The 17,810-nt window shown below is 41.4% G+C and overlaps 1 protein-coding gene across 2 annotated transcripts in view; it reads right to left on the bottom strand.

Moving 5' to 3' along the window:
• tpk1 (thiamin pyrophosphokinase 1) overlaps nt 1-17,810 on the bottom strand; it is a 78,240-nt gene that overhangs the window by 13,417 nt on the left and 47,013 nt on the right. For both annotated transcript variants that reach the window (XM_038972790.1, XM_038972791.1), the window contains exon 8: nt 15,939-16,050. In XM_038972790.1, coding sequence (XP_038828718.1) covers nt 15,939-16,050 — 112 coding nt within the window. The remainder of the gene's footprint in view (nt 1-15,938; nt 16,051-17,810) is intronic.

The following is a 17,810-nucleotide window of genomic DNA, read 5'->3' on the forward strand; positions in this document are numbered from 1 at the left end:
GTTGTGAACAGCCATGATATTAAACTGTGTGTGTGTGTGTGTGTGAACAGTCATGATATTAAACTGTGTGTGTGTGTGTTGTGAACAGCATGATATTAAACTGTGTGTGTGTGTGTTGTGAACAGCCATGATATTAAACTGTGTGTGTGTGTGTTGTGAACACATGATATTAAACTGTGTGTGTGTGTGTGAAACCATGATATTAACTGTGTGTGTATGTTGTGAATAGCCATGATATTAAACTGTGTGTGTGTGTGTTGTGAAGCCATGATATTAAACTGTGTGTGTGTGTGTTGTGAAGCCATGATATTAAACTGTGTGTGTGTTGTTTGAATAGCCATGATATTAAACTGTGTGTTTGTGTGTGTGTTGTGTGAACAGCCATGATATTAAACTGTGTGTGTTGTGAATAGCCATGATATTAAACTGTGTGTGTGTGTGTTGTGAACAGCCATGATATTAAACTGTGTGTGTGTGTGTTGTGAACAGCCATGATATTAAACTGTGTGTGTGTGTGTTGTGAACAGCCATGATTAATTAAACTGTGTGTGTGTGTTGTGAACAGCCATGATATTAAACTGTGTGTGTGTGTGTTGTGAACAGCCATGATATTAAACTGTGTGTGTGTGTGTGTTGTGAATAGCCATGATATTAAACTGTGTGTGTGTTGTGAACAGCCATGATATTAAACTGTGTGTGTGTGTTGTGAACAGCCATGATATTAAACTGTGTGTGTGTGTGTGTGTTGTGAACAGCCATGATATTAAACTGTGTGTGTGTGTGTTGTGAACAGCCATGATATTAAACTGTCTCCAGTTTGGAATCAGGACGGAGTTTCCTAGGCTAGTGGTGAATCTATAGTCTAAAGTGGCTTCCTCTTGTGACCGTACAGAGATTCCTTCACCAAGGAAGGAAAGAGGCATTTTTCCAGTATTTCAACTAGGCAGAAGCGTGAATTTTCAGTTTGGGAGAGGAAGCCATTAGCCTATTTAAATGACACCCATTTGTCCATTCTGGAAGGTGTGTGTTGTGTGTGTGTGTGAACAGTCATGATATTAAACTGTGTGTGTGTGTGTGTGTGTTGTGAAAAGTCATGATATTAAACTGTGTGTGTGTTGTGAATAGCCATGATATTAAACTGTGTGTGTGTTGTGAACAGCCATGATATTAAACTGTGTGTGTGTGTGTTGTGAACAGCCATGATATTAAACTGTGTGTGTGTGTGTGTGTTGTGAACAGCCATGATATTAAACTGTGTGTGTGTGTTGTGAACAGCCATGATATTAAACTGTGTGTGTGTGTGTGTGTGTGTTGTGAATAGCCATGATATTAAACTGTGTGTGTGTGTGTGTTGTGAACAGTCATGATATTAAACTGTGTGTGTGTTGTGAACAGCCATGATATTAAACTGTGTGTGTGTGTGTGTTGTGAACAGTCATGATATTAAACTGTGTGTGTGTGTGTTGTGAACAGCCATGATATTAAACTGTGTGTGTGTGTGTGTGTGTGTGTTGTGAACAGCCATGATATTAAACTGTGTGTGTGTGTGTTGTGAACAGCCATGATATTAAACTGTGTGTGTGTTGTGAATAGCCATGATATTAAACTGTGTGTGTGTGTGTTGTGAATAGCCATGATATTAAACTGTGTGTGTGTTGTGAACAGCCATGATATTAAACTGTGTGTGTGTTGTGAATAGCCAAGATATTAAACTGTGTGTGTGTGTGTGTTGTGAACAGCCATGATATTAAACTGTGTGTGTGTGTGTGTGTGTGTTGTGAACAGTCATGATATTAAACTGTGTGTGTGTTGTGAATAGCCATGATATTAAACTGTGTGTGTGTTGTGAACAGCCATGATATTAAACTGTGTGTGTGTGTTGTGAACAGCCATGATATTAAACTGTGTGTGTGTGTGTGTGTGTGTTGTGAACAGCCATGATATTAAACTGTGTGTGTGTGTGTTGTGAACAGCCATGATATTAAACTGTCTCCAGTTTGGAATCAGGACGGAGTTTCCTAGGCTAGTGGTGAATCTATAGTCTGAAGTGGCTTCCTCTTGTGACCGTACAGAGATTCCTTCACCAAGGAAGGAAAGAGGCATTTTTCCAGTATTTCAACTAGGCAGAAGCGTGAATTTTCAGTTTGGGAGAGGCCTATTTAAATGACACCCATTTGTCCATTCTGGAAGGTGTGTGTTGTGTGTGTGTGTGAACAGTCATGATATTAAACTGTGTGTGTGTGTGTGTGTTGTGAACAGTCATGATATTAAACTGTGTGTGTGTTGTGAATAGCCATGATATTAAACTGTGTGTGTGTTGTGAACAGCCATGATATTAAACTGTGTGTGTGTGTTGTGAACAGCCATGATATTAAACTGTGTGTGTGTGTGTGTGTTGTGAATAGCCATGATATTAAACTGTGTGTGTGTGTGTGTTGTGAACAGTCATGATATTAAACTGTGTGTGTGTTGTGAACAGCCATGATATTAAACTGTGTGTGTGTGTGTGTGTGTTGTGAACAGTCATGATATTAAACTGTGTGTGTGTGTGTTGTGAACAGCCATGATATTAAACTGTGTGTGTGTGTGTGTGTTGTGAACAGCCATGATATTAAACTGTGTGTGTGTGTGTTGTGAACAGCCATGATATTAAACTGTGTGTGTGTTGTGAATAGCCATGATATTAAACTGTGTGTGTGTGTGTGTTGTGAATAGCCATGATATTAAACTGTGTGTGTGTGTGTTGTGAATAGCCATGATATTAAACTGTGTGTGTGTGTGTTGTGAATAGCCATGATATTAAACTGTGTGTGTGTGTGTGTTGTGAACAGCCATGATATTAAACTGTGTGTGTGTTGTTAATAGCCATGATATTAAACTGTGTGTGTGTGTGTGTGTTGTGAACAGCCATGATATTAAACTGTGTGTGTGTGTGTGTTGTGAATAGCCATGATATTAAACTGTGTGTGTGTGTGTTGTGAACAGCCATGATATTAAACTGTGTGTGTGTGTGTTGTGAACAGCCATGATATTAAACTGTGTGTGTGTGTGTTGTGAACAGCCATGATATTAAACTGTGTGTGTGTGTGTTGTGAACAGCCATGATATTAAACTGTGTGTGTGTGTGTGTGTTGTGAACAGCCATGATATTAAACTGTGTGTGTGTTGTGAATAGCCATGATATTAAACTGTGTGTGTGTTGTGAACAGCCATGATATTAAACTGTGTGTGTGTGTGTGTTGTGAATAGCCATGATATTAAACTGTGTGTGTGTTGTGAATAGCCATGATATTAAACTGTGTGTGTGTGTGTGTGTGTTGTGAACAGCCATGATATTAAACTGTGTGTGTGTGTGTTGTGAACAGCCATGATATTAAACTGTGTGTGTGTTGTGAATAGCCATGATATTAAACTGTGTGTGTGTGTGTTGTGAACAGCCATGATATTAAACTGTGTGTGTGTGTGTGTGTTGTGAACAGCCATGATATTAAACTGTGTGTGTGTGTGTGTGTGTGTTGTGAACAGTTATGATATTAAACTGTGTGTGTGTGTGTGTGTTGTGAACAGTCATGATATTAAACTGTGTGTGTGTTGTGAATAGCCATGATATTAAACTGTGTGTGTGTTGTGAACAGCCATGATATTAAACTGTGTGTGTGTGTGTTGTGAACAGCCATGATATTAAACTGTGTGTGTGTGTGTTGTGAACAGCCATGATATTAAACTGTGTGTGTGTGTGTTGTGAACAGCCATGATATTAAACTGTGTGTGTGTGTTGTGAACAGCCATGATATTAAACTGTGTGTGTGTGTGTGTGTGTGTTGTGAATAGCCATGATATTAAACTGTGTGTGTGTGTGTGTTGTGAACAGTCATGATATTAAACTGTGTGTGTGTTGTGAACAGCCATGATATTAAACTGGGTGTGTGTGTGTGTTGTGAACAGTCATGATATTAAACTGTGTGTGTGTGTGTTGTGAACAGCCATGATATTAAACTGTGTGTGTGTGTGTTGTGAACAGCCATGATATTAAACTGTGTGTGTGTGTGTTGTGAACAGCCATGATATTAAACTGTGTGTGTGTTGTGAATAGCCATGATATTAAACTGTGTGTGTGTGTGTTGTGAATAGCCATGATATTAAACTGTGTGTGTGTGTGTGTTGTGAACAGCCATGATATTAAACTGTGTGTGTGTTGTTAATAGCCATGATATTAAACTGTGTGTGTGTGTGTGTTGTGAACAGCCATGATATTAAACTGTGTGTGTGTGTGTGTTGTGAATAGTCATGATATTAAACTGTGTGTGTGTGTGTGTGTTGTGAACAGCCATGATATTAAACTGTGTGTGTGTGTTGTGAACAGCCAAGATATTAGACAACCAATAAGAGGAATAGGGAGTGAAAACAGTACTGAAAGGAAGTAATTGACCATCGAGAACACTGAGGCAGACCATAGCCTAAACCGTTCTCTGCAGAACCAATGCTGAAGACACTGTAGTAGTTAATTAAACCACTAGGGGAAGCGCTGCACTGTGGAAAGAGGGGAGATTGTCAGATACATGCACATCATTTTCTGACACACACACACACACACACACACACACACACACACACACACACACACACACACACACACACACACACACACACACACACACACACACACACACACACACACACACACACACACACACACACACACACACACACACACACACACACACACAACCCATCATAAACATTTAATAGTCAACCCTATCATTTACTGGCAGATAGGATAGGGCTAATGAATCTAGTTTAAGTTGCGGCTCCGCGCCTGATAAAATTTTAAACAGGAGAAAGGAACACCCTTCCCCTAGAGACTATTTGGAATCACCCCCCCCCCCCCCCCACACACACACACACACACACACACCCCACCCCCCCACCTCTCTCTCCAGAGTAATTTGTAGTGTAAATGTGGGTATTTAAAGCGGTCACCCTCTCTGGTCTCAGTGCTGGAAATGCAATTACAGCCAGCAAACAGCTTTATTGTTATCAGTGGAGGTGCGACGCTCATTCCGGTCCCCAGCGCAACACCGGCCGCCATCGATCGTTATCAGGGCTGAGGAGAGGATTACTAATGAAGCTATCCTCAGGCTCCATAGTCTGTTTGTGTGGGTAATTGAGGATGGAAACTGTGTGTGTGTGTGTGGTCATATGCTGTATCTTGACAGGGTCAGCTGAGGTAGCTGTACACCCCCCCCCCCCCCCCCCCCCCCCCCCAACCTTCCCCTAAACCTGTGTGTATGTGTGTGGTTCACATCAGGTATTTGTCCATTTCTTCCTCTCCCAGCATGACTCAGATCTAAAAGGAAAAAATGAAACTGTACTATGGCAGTTTCCCTCCCTCCCACAGCATGGCTGGAGAATACTTACAGGGTACTTAATCTCCCTCTCGTTTTGCTCTTTCTATAGACTTTAAGACAGAGAGAGAGAGAGAGTGGGAATAAGAAGGGGAAAAAGAAAAGAGACTTTGCCAAGGTGAGAGCCGTATAGCTCAGCAACATCTGAATCCGTCCAAGAAAAAACAAAAAAACAGATTCTACCTTTCTCTCTACCTCGCTCCCTCTCCATCCCTCTCTCTTTGCCTGCAGAGAATAAACCCAAACCGACAGCCATTAGTACAGGAGGTTTCACAGGGATACTGCAGCTATAGGTAACGGAAATATATGTATTCATCCACCTGTGTGTGTAGGTGTGTGTGTGTGTGTGTGTGTGTGTGTGTGTGTGTGTGTGTGTGTGTGTGTGTGTGTGTGTGTGTGTGAGCAAGAAAGTAAAGAAAAAATAGATGATATTCCAGCCTTGAAAATGTTATAATGCGATCATTTTGATGATAACTGTCAGGGAGATAAATCTAATGAGGATCCATCAATTAGTCTAATTCCCAGAAATCTGGCTGGCTTGGAAACATGCCAGATGTGGACCGTTACAGTACATCATAGTTACTCACTACACTGTTTGTCTTTTTCATTGTAGTCATACTTTCAACACTGCTACAGGTTATGTGTATACGGAGGTTAGACATTACTCCAAAAAACAAACACAAGGTTCAAATGGTTGTTTTAGCACAAAGCTCAGAGTCTAAGTCTGTCTCACTGATTGACTAGACAGACTGTTTGAGGACACTGGTTCACTGACTGACAGTTAATCAGGTGTGTGTGTGTGCGTGCGTGCAAAGAAAGAAAAAAAGAGTGCATAATAACAGATTGGTTTCTCTAAGAACAAGGAGAGACAAACAGACAAACAGAGAAAGCAATGGAGAGGTCAGAGAAGGAGAGATAGAGAGGTGGCTTGACTCTAGCAGTTAGTATGAGGACATGTTTTCACCTTTCTAAACAGTTCTGACACTTCCTGTCTAGACAGTATGGAAATTTACACTGTTCTATTCTTACTATTGTCTGATGTTACTTACTCTTACACCTCTCTCTCTCACACACACACAGTTAGGTTTTTGTAGGTGCGTAACCTGAAGTTACATCATTTCAACCAGGGATGGAAATTAAGCAATCCCGTGGCTAGTACTTTTCAGACCGGGCTAGTAGAAAATGTGATCTACTAGGCCAGCTGGCCAGTGCCCAAAGTTGCATCACTGATTACATCATAGTAAAAAGGGGCAAATATAAGAGCAAAAGTAATCCTTTTGGTTTTTGTAAAAAACTATATATTTTCTGACTCAACTCTCCCGACGACAAGCATTAAACCATACCCATCCAACCACACACTTCAGTTAGAACAATGACAGATTGAATTAATCCTCCAAACACATCCTACAATAGTTCCTACAGATGTCTTACACACACACACACACACACACACACACACACACACACACACACACACACACACACACACACACACACGACTTTCTCGCTCTCCGGGTCCTGTCTTTCCTCTTTCCACAACCGAGGAGAAGAGAGATCCACCGTGTGATGTCATCATTAATTACCACACAAGGAAGACTGTGTGTGAAATGTGAATACTAGAAAACAATCTCTGAAATGGTCGATGACACACATCACATATGCTACTGTACATAATTAAACTGTACATTCAATCTCTATAAAACCACAAGTTTTCAATTGGGCCTCCTACATTGCCCTCCATTAACTTTGTGATCTTTTAGAGAGGTTGTAGCTTTGCTCAACAGAGCCATTAAAGTTAATGGGGGTCAGAGGCTACTCTTACTAAGCGTCTGCCCAGCTGCCATTTTGGGGATCTTGCCATGTTTGAATCCCCCATAACTTTATTTAAATCAGTCACCGCCTGGCACACACAATGCAGGAGCAGTAAAGACGAAGGACTGAGGCCAATGTTACAGTCAGTTCATGGCCACAACTAGACTTACTGCTAAGAAGAATACTGCCTTTCTCCCTCCCTCCCCCTGTGTTCCCGTATATCAACCTCTTCTGAAATATTTGTTGTGTGTATGGGTGTGTGTGTGTGTGTGTGTGTGTGTGTGTGTGTGTGTGTGTGTGTGTGTGTGTGTGTGTGTGTGTGTGGATCAAAACGCAGAGCGGAGATGTTGATGATTGACATTTTCTCAGATGATTTATTTATCTACTCTCCTACCTTCTTCCTCCGCTAAGCCCCGACTTTTAAACTCCACCATCAACAACATCATTATTAAAACAGTAACCCCTGTCAAACAGAACACTCAACTAAAACAACCTGATATACCCTGAGGGCTCTGCTTCAGAAAATAAAGTATGCACAATAAGTAGGTTTCACATAGATAATGGGGTTACAATTAACTAACTTGTACTGTAAACTTTGAATTCTGACATGGATCTACAGGGGTTGAAACAGTTGCCACACTACAGATCTGTATGCCCTGTAGTGCAGGTTCTCTCTGTGTTTCTCTCTTTAATGTGCATACTTCAAACAAAGCCAAAGCCCTGACACTAAGCCCCTTTAGGCCAGACAGCCGCTAACTGCACAGGTCTCTTTATAATACAGCATATATTATTCATTACAATCATGCTTTAAAAAGGGATAATCATTTATATGGACTTCTAACACACACACACAAGCACACACTCTTTAAAATCATCTGTCAACTAAGCAGCAATCAGCAGTTGAAACAATAACAAAGCGTTCCCACCACCCCCTGTTTCGGGAAAAAAGCAATGCTTCAACAAGGGATGAGGTTGGAGAAATGGAACCACTCTCAACTTCATAGACAAAGCTATGGATGCAAGGACTAATCATTCACGATATCTATTCTGCCCTTGCAAGAGTCCCCTTCTTAAGTTTAGCAGATAGATCAACTCTATCCAGCAACTATTGTATTGCATAATGATTTATTACCACCAGTTCGTAGGTACAGTATTAGAAACGGAGTAAAACTGACATAGATGAAGGAAAAACAACCAGAAGTAAGAGTATGCTGATTATTAAAGCTTCATTCTCACTAACAGCACAGCACAGCTTGTCATGTATTGTTGTCTCTACCTTGCCCTTTGTGCTGTTGTCTGTGCCCAATAATGTCTGTACCATGGTTTGTGCTGCTACCATGTTGTGTTGCTACCATGTTGTGCTGCTGCCATGTTGTGTTTCTACCATGTTGTGCTGCTGCCATGTTTTGTTGCTACTATGTTGCTACCATGCTGTGTTTTCATGTGGTGCTGCCATGCTATGTTGTTCTCTTAGGTCTCTCTTTAAGTAGTGTTGTGGTGTCTCTCGTCATGATGTGTGTTTTGTCCTATATTTTTATTCTTAATCCCAGCCCTCGTCCCCGCAGGAGGCCTTTTGGTAGGCCGTCATTGTATATAAGAATTTGTTCTTAACTGACTTGCCTAGTTAAATAAAGGTAACACTTTTTAATTTCATATTTTTTTTAACGTATGTTATATTATCATGAACTCAAAAATATGCTGCCGTATCCAAAAATAATTCCCCAAACATGGCAAGATCAATTAAATAGAACAGATATCTCCAACCATGCAGCTATCAAGAAAATACTTAAATCTATCACTTAAACGATCATCCATACAAAATATCATGAATTGTTATTATTGTTCTACTTAAAAGACAGTTCTTCTCAAATTGACTGCAAGGATGGAGTTTGATAATATCTGCAGCTCCACAGAGTGACTTTCACCATTTGCAACGCTAACAAGGATTCTTATTTTACAGGACATAGAAACGTAGGCCTTATCAGTAAGCAGTGCCATATAGGGGACAAAAATTAAATTGACTTTAAAATGAACTCAAACCAACTACAGGGGCCAGAACACTCCCCGCCTAGTATCTGTAAGGATGCCACCATTATCACTAGAACATCACTAGTACAGTCTCTGAAACTGGATACAGAAAAATCTTGCATGACCCATCTCTTGCTGTATTGACTTCAACTTTTCTTAATTTCCCATCTCTGCCAGGAAAGGTGTTCACGACGATGCTCATGGGCCAGTCGTTCCTTTTCACTTGACTGTCTCCCAGCATCACGTCTCCCTCCTGAAGGTTGGGCTTCTCTTTCTGACACTTCCTTTGGTTTTGCAGGGTAGGAAGATAGTCTTTCTTCCTGCGGTGCCAGAAGGCGTTGGAAAGGCTTTGAACTTGCCGCCACTGCCGGCTGAAGATATCTTTCTCATTGAATTCACCTTGGGGAGGGGGGACTGCACCAACCTTTTGGGAGAAGAGTTTTGCTGTCATCAAGGAACTAATGGACGAGCACTCACGATGGCTGAGACTTTCGCCATGAATGTAGTCAGGACTTCATTGGTAGGCTTGGATGGACCCACCTTCAGCATCATGGACGGCGATCATTCTCTCCCAGCTGCTCCCATATGAGACGCGTGCAGTGGATTGAAGACCCAACCCTTTGTCACTCTGGTACTCCTGGACCTTCTTCTCGCTCTAAACGGTCTCCATCTCCAACTCTCTGCAGGCCTCTGAGCCACAGACCCAACTGCTCTCAAAGCGCCCTCAGTGAAGTGGTGTCCTTGATGGGCTCGTGGTGGTGTCAGTAAGAGGGTTGCTTTAATCTTTACCTAGACTTGCTTGGGACAGCCATCCTGCAATCCTCAGTGGGCCTGAATCGTCGATGTAGGCCAGTTGTTCTTAAACTTTTTCAGCCTGGGACCCAAATGAGAAATTCTGTGTTTTCCTGGTACCCAAGCTTAGGAACATATGCAACTATACATAAATATCGGTACATTTCATTGCCCTTATGCCTAAAACAAATGCAATATAATCAAAAACAAAGAACAATGAAATTAAATATCCATATAAATATCTACTAATGTTTATTCTCCCCCATTAAAAACACTCTTACATATCTGTCTAGGTTGGAACTGTTGCTGTTAAAATACAATACATCATTTTCATTCTGAACTGGAATATATGAATTGATCACATCACACAGATGAATAACAGAACACACACAGGCTTTTTGATAGTGCAACCCTAAGTAACAGTACAGATGAAAAATGATATATCTTACTGTAGAAATTATTTTGAAACAAAGTCTAGGTTGAAACTGTTGCTCTTAATACAATACATATGTTTTATTCTGAACTGGAATAAACTGATTGCTCACATCACACAGATGTAGACCAGAACACACACAGTCCTAATGAGAGCATATCTATTCTGGGCTCTGTTTTTCACAGTGCAACACTGAGGTTATGCTCAGCATTGAAACTGTTTCTGTACTTGTTTTTCAAGTATGTCAGAGTTGAGAACCCTGACTTGCATAGGTATTTGGTGCCAAACTGGATCAGAACATCTACTGCTTTCAAAGTCAGGCAGGAGACCACTTCCTGCTGCAGATGAGCAACCCAGAACTGTGTGAGTGTTTGCCTCAAAAAGCATCTTGCTTCAATCAGTTTATTTCAGTTAAGAATAAAAATTATTATTGTATTTTAACAGCAACAGTTCCAACCCAGACTAATTTTCAAAGATAATTTTAACAATAATTTTAGTGGGCCTGATCATTTTTCATCTTCATCTGTACTGTTACTAGGGTTGCACTATCAGTAGCTAACTGGCTTTGACAAATGTTAGTTATTAGCTGTGTACAAGGCCAGGGGATTGTTTGAAAGAGAAACTCACATCTACAGTTGAAGTCGGAAGTTTACATACACCTTAGCCAAATACATTTAAACTCAGTTTTTCACAATTCCTGACATTTAATCAGAGTAAAAATTCCCTGTCTTAGGTCAGTTAGGATCACCACTTTATTTTAAGAATGTGAAATGTCAGAATAATAGTACAGAGAATGATTTATTTCAGCTTTTATTTCTTTCATCACATTCCCAGTGGGTCAGAAGTTTACATACACTCAATTAGTATTTGGTAGCATTGCCTTTAAATTGTTTAACTTGGGTCAAACATTTCAGGTAGCCTTCCACAAGCATCCCACAATAAGTTGGGTGAATTTCGGCCCATTCCTCCTGACAGAGCTGGTGTAACTGAGTCAGGTTTGGTGGCCTCCTTGCTCGCACACGCTTTTTCAGTTTTGCCCACACATTTTCTATAGGTTTGAGGTCAGGGGTTTGTGATGGCCACTCCAATAGCTTGACTTTGTTGTCCTTAAGCCATTTTGCCACAACTTTGGAAGTATGCTTGGGGTCATTGTCCATTTGGAAGACCCATTTGCGACCAAGCTTTAACTTCCTGACTGATGTCTTGATGTTGCTTCAATATATCCACATCATTTTTGTTCCTCATAATGCCATCTATTTTGTGAAGTGCACTAGTCCCTCCTGCAGCAAAGCACCCCCACAACATGATGCTGTCACCCACGTGCTTCACGGTTGGGATGGTGTTCTGCGGCTTGCAAGCCTCCCCCTTTTTCCTCCAAACATAACGATGGTCATTATGGCCAAACAGTTCTATTTCTGTTTAATCAGACCAGAAGACATTTCTCCAAAAAGTATGATCTTGATCCCCATGTGCAGTTGCAAACCGTAGTCTGGCTTTGTTATGGTGGTTTTGGAGCAGTGGCTTCTTCCTTGCTGAGAGGCCTTTCACGTTATGTTGATATAGGACTCATTTTACTGTGGATATAGATACTTTTGTACCTGTTTCTACCAGCATCTTCACAAGGTCCTTTGCTGTTGTTCTGGGAATGATTTGCACTTTTCGCACCAAAGTACGTTCATCTCTAGGAGACAGAATGCGTCTCCTTCCTGAGCGGTGTGATGGCTGCGTGGTCCCATGGTGTTAGGGTAAAAAAACTTTATACCGCTCCCAGCAAGGACTCCTCTCCCTGAAGGCACAACTTCCTGCCTTTATCCTAACACACTTACCACAGTACAATGAATGGGCAAGAGGGGGGGCCAAAAACTAAGTAACACTAACAACAAATGAATATATCTCAATCAGGTAACTATAAATCATAAAGGTACGTACCTAATATTTCATCATATACATTCATATTTAATATATTTACACAAATGTACATGGAGCTCTGTATGTTCTGTCTTTTATACAAACATGTCCAAATCGGCTCTAACACTATTGTTTGTACAAATGAACGTGGTACCTTCAGGCATTTGGAAATTGGTCCCAAGGATGAACCAGACTTGTGGAGGTCTACAATGTTTTTTCCTGAGGTCTTGGCTGATTTCTTTTGATTTTCCCATCATGTCAAGCAAAGAGGCACTGAGTTTGAAGGTAGGCCTTGAAATACATTCACAGGTACACCTCCAATTCACTCAAATTATGTCAATTAGCCTATCAGAAGCTTCTAAAGCCATGACATCATTTTCTGGAATTTACCAAGCTGTTTAAAGGCACAGTCAAGTTAGTGTATGTAAACTTCCGACCCACTGGAATTGTGGTACAGTGAATTATAAGTGAAATAATCTGTCTGTAAACAATTGTTGGAAAAATTGTGTCATGCACAAAGTAGATGTCCTAACCGACTTGCCAAAACTATAGTTTGTTAACAAGAAATGTGTGGAGAGGTTGAAAAACAAGTTTTAATGACTCCAACCTAAGTGTATGTAAACTTCTGACTTCAACTGTACTACTATGAGAGTTAGTTAGTACTCCCTTATTTCTGCTTACCCTTATTTCTGCTTACCCTTATTTCTGCTTACCCTTATTTCTGCTTACCCTTATTTCTGCTTACCCTTATTTCTGCTTACCCTTATTTCTGCTTACCTGTTATAAAATGACAACAATGCCTTGCTAGCTGATTTACTTTTCCACTGTCAAAGCACTGTTTCCTGAAGCATTCTGTCCTGTTCTGAAAGAACTCCCTGGGTTTACCATCATGCTGTGGATGTTAGGTCAGGGCGTGTCGTTGTATTAATTTGTTCATTATGAGAGACTCATTACTAAGCACTTCCCCGCACAAAACACATTGTGGGCGCTCCTCGTTATAAGTTTGTATGAAAGAGAGAGAAACTCATCGTTGTATATGCATTTCATGACAATTGAGCTCAGTCAGAACTTGTGGCTAGCATGAGTCCATTTGATGACAGCAGTGAGTGATGGCGAGTGGGAATGACAAGTCAGTGGCTGACAGTGCATCATCTGCTGCTGAACGGCAGCGCTGCATCTTGTGTGCATCGCGGAGTGATCTTTAAGAAAATGGCAGAAAAAATATCTGGTAAACCGCAAAGCACACGGGCATCTCCCTCTCATACTCGAGCAGCTGCCAAACTGAGTAGAAACCATTGCTAAGCAGAGAGCGCAGATGCACTAGGCCAAATCCATTCCAGTAATTAATGAAATAATTATACATTTACTCTGACACGTCGTGACCTACCATTAACAGGTCCGCGACTCATACTTTAAGAAAGGCTGATGTAAGGACACAGACTGTAGAGTGGGCTCAGCTTAGGAATGGCTTTACGTTCACTGATGCATTCCAATTCCTCTTGAAAGGCATTGTGTTGCAGAATGCGGATTAGGATGGTCTTGGGTTGATCCAGATCTTCGGTGGAGCAGGGTTTGTTGCAAATGTGCCATCCTTTGCAGCTGCTGCCTTCCTAACACATGCACAAGCCTTGTGAACCTCTCAAAGACCTTGGAGTCTAACTTGTTGCTTGAGACAACGGTGGCGTGACAAGCAACTTGGGGGCGGATTTTGTAGTAAGATCCGAGGGTCAACCAAGTCAAAAGGTGTGTCAAAGGTTTCTGGCTTTGCTGACCTGAACTAGAAAGCTGGTCCTGTCAACAATGTCCTATGAGTCAGGCTGCTTGCTGGGACTCATCTCAAGGCATGATCAGCAGTGTTCTGGTCAGTAGGGACGTGTTTTCACTGCTCTGGGCAAATAGATCTCCTAATACATTGCACCCTGTTATTCACATACACGTAGAATCACCTGGAGTCGTTTTGTATGTAACCCAGGACCACTATCAGATTAGAATGTGACAACATTGAGTTGGATGTCAATCTCATCGACGATTGCTTCTGCTATTGCCACAGCTAGAACAGCGACGCACAGCTTGAGTCTTGGAACGGGGATCTCAGAAGGTAGAGCGAGCTTACCTTTACCAAAGATGAAGCCAACATCCATATTCCCACTGGCATCAGTTGTCTTCAGGTAGGCTACTGCCGCGATGGCGTTCGTGGATGCATCATTGAAGACGCACATCTCTTTTTTGTATGAGAGAGGTTGATCTGTATGTGGGAGAGATCTTGACCTGCTCAAGCTCCTTCAAAGAGTCTCTCCATACCTTCCATTCCTTGAACTTCACTTTTGGGAGAGGGGCATCTAGTCACAATCCTGCATGGAGAGCTCTCTAAGTAGAGACCTTCCTCGAATGCTTACTGGGGCGGGGAATCCAAGTGGGTCGAACAAGCTGTTGATCGTCAACAAGACTCCACGTCTAGTGTATGGTTTCTCCGCTGAAGACACCTGAAATGTGAAGACATCCTCTGTGACATCCCAGCCCACTCCGAGACTTCTCTGCATGGGAGGGAAGTTGACACAGATCCAGGTGCTTCAGTAAATTGCTTCTACAAATTGACTGCAAGAAGGATGGAGTTCGATAATATCTGCAGCTCTACAGTGACTTTCACCATTTGCAATACTAACAAGGAATCTTCTTTTACAGGATATAGGAACTTATTAGTGAGCAGCAAAAATGAAATTGACCTTCAAATGAACTCAAACCAACTATAGGGGCCAGAAGAATATCAAAATGATATTTGTAACCATGTTTTGAGGCTTTATAGTGCTTGTTTACATTTACTTTGTTAACAAACAGTAGAGTAAAACAAGCTTATATTTTGGGTTCTGAGTGGATATGACAGTTGAACTAAGGTCATGAGGCATTTATGAGATATTCTTCAAAAATAATTTCATTATTAAAGAAACTGCAGATTGCCCCTTTAAGCACTATAACCAAGGTACTCGCACATAACAACCTACAGAAACATGGAACATTTGCATACGCACGCACACAAAAGCTGAGGGTCCACTTTGTAAAAGTGTGTATTTCTTATTTTCTACCTTCATCCATCTGATCCCAGGGGAAATATTCCTTTGCCTCCTTTTTAATTATGTGTGTGATTAATTATGCATTTTATTATGACTGGTTAATCTGAAGGAGCCTCTCACGCATAATCCCACCTCATTATCAATCAGGTGTCGAGGTAACAGGTTGACTGGGAAAGTAACACACACACATTCCCAGGCCAGCAGCCAACCAACCAACAAGCGCACGCTTGCACACACACTTCCTGCCTGGATTCCCCTTGACACTGAGTTATACAACCAACAGATTGTTGAGGTCCCGCCCTGTACCGGTGGTGCAGTGGTCTGAGCCAACTCATTAAGAACACAGCTGGCCACTGGGCCTAGGACTGGAACAAACCACAAGGGGACAGACGGGGTGTGTGTGATTGTGTGAACAAAGCGTAGGGAAGAGGAGTGCTCGTGTGTGTCACTGTGTGTGTGTGTGTGTGTGTGTGTGTGTCTCTGTGTGCTCACCCAGGTTCCATTTGAGTCCAGTGGTGTGTGTTTTGCATGGTCCTCCTATAGGTATTAGACTGCACCATTCCCCCTCCAGTCCTGTATTCACTCCCAACCTGTGTCTCATGTCCTAAAACACACACACACACACACACACACACACACACACACACACACACACACACACACACACACACACACACACACACACACACACACACACACACACACACACACACACACACACACACACACACACACAGAGAGAGAGAGAGAGAGAGACACAAACACAGAGAGAGACACACACACACACACACACACAGAATGAGCTTCCAGAATAACTCTGGATCTAATTCTGTCGTAGTGCTGACAATTCCCACCTACAGTCACATCTGATATGATTAGCTCCCTTGATAAAGATGAGCAAAACATACTTCAATAAATAACACAAATACTTAGCTATATTGTATGCTCAAAGAAATGGGGAAATTATCTTATTTTTTACTAATACAATTGCTCAGAGAATGAGATGTTGTTTAACAAGTAAAAGACAATCTTAAAAAGATAGATGTCAAAATGATTGGCACCCCTAATGATTTTTATAAATAAAATCAAACAGCAATCTGAATTAAAATGAGTCTCAGTTGAAAGAACTGTATTGTGGCCTTTCATGGCTTCCTGTTTCACTGGCACACAACTTGTGGGTTTGGCCTCGAAAGAAGGATGCATATGCAGAAAAGAACCTCATACCTACTGTAAAATATGGTGGTGGATCTTTGATGTTATGAAGCTATTTTGCTTCCACTGGTCCTGGGGACCCCTGCTTAAGATCAACAGCATCATGAACTCTACCAAGTATCAGGACATTTTAACCAAAAACCTGGATGCCTCTACCAGGAGGCTGAAACTTGGCCACAAGTGGCTCTTTCAGCAAGACAATGACCCAAGGCACACATCAAAATCCACAAAGAAATGGTTAATTGACCCAAAATCAACATTTTGCAATGGCCATCTCAGGCTCTGGACTTGTACCCTATTGAAACCCTGTGGTTTGAATTAAAGAAGGCAGTCGATAAGAGCAGATCGAAGGATATCAAGGGTCCGTAAAGATTATGTATGGAGGAAAGGTCTAAGATACCTCCCAATGTGTACTTCAATCTCATAAAGAATGACAGAAAAAGGCTAAGCTCTGCTATCCTCACAAGGGGAGGGGGCACAATGCACTGAAAACAGAGGTGCCAATCATTTTGACATGTATTTTCTTAAAACATTTTTTATTAATTGTTAAACAAAATATTTTTTTGAGCATACAATATAGCTCAGTATTTGTATTAGTTATTTTATATAGTCTTTTTTTCTCATCTTTAACAGGGGTGCCAATAATTCCGGGTGTGATGTTACAGTCAGTACACTCAAGGAAAGTTAGCAGAAGGCCCCCGAAGAGAAAAGTTTGAGGCTGAACAACCCTTTCTGAAACGATGACAGCTAAAATGGCGGATATGTTTCCTCCTTAGCGGTGGAAAGACAGGAGCCAGAGGGAGAAAGATAGGGATAGAGGGAAAGTTCTCAACTCCTAAAGGAAGGAAACTCTGAGAGACAGAATAATCTCCAGCTCTTGCGGTTGTGCTAATCTGGCCTCAGGGTGTGTGTGTACGCGTGTGTTCTAAGCAGCTTTATGTTGCTTGGTTTATAAATACCAGTGATCATAGAACGCCTCTGAGATATAGAATCCTCACTAATACAACTTTCTCCCACCTGAGATTCAGCCCACACATACTTTACAGAGAGATGGAGAGACAAAAAAAGGTAGAGAGAGAGGTGGAGAGAGAGAGAGACCTTAGCCTCACAGCAATGCACATAAGCAAGAACAAATTCTTATTTACAATGACG

The sequence above is a fragment of the Salvelinus namaycush genome, chromosome 33 (assembly GCF_016432855.1).
Source record: "Salvelinus namaycush isolate Seneca chromosome 33, SaNama_1.0, whole genome shotgun sequence".
Classification (NCBI taxonomy): Eukaryota; Metazoa; Chordata; class Actinopteri; order Salmoniformes; family Salmonidae; genus Salvelinus; species Salvelinus namaycush.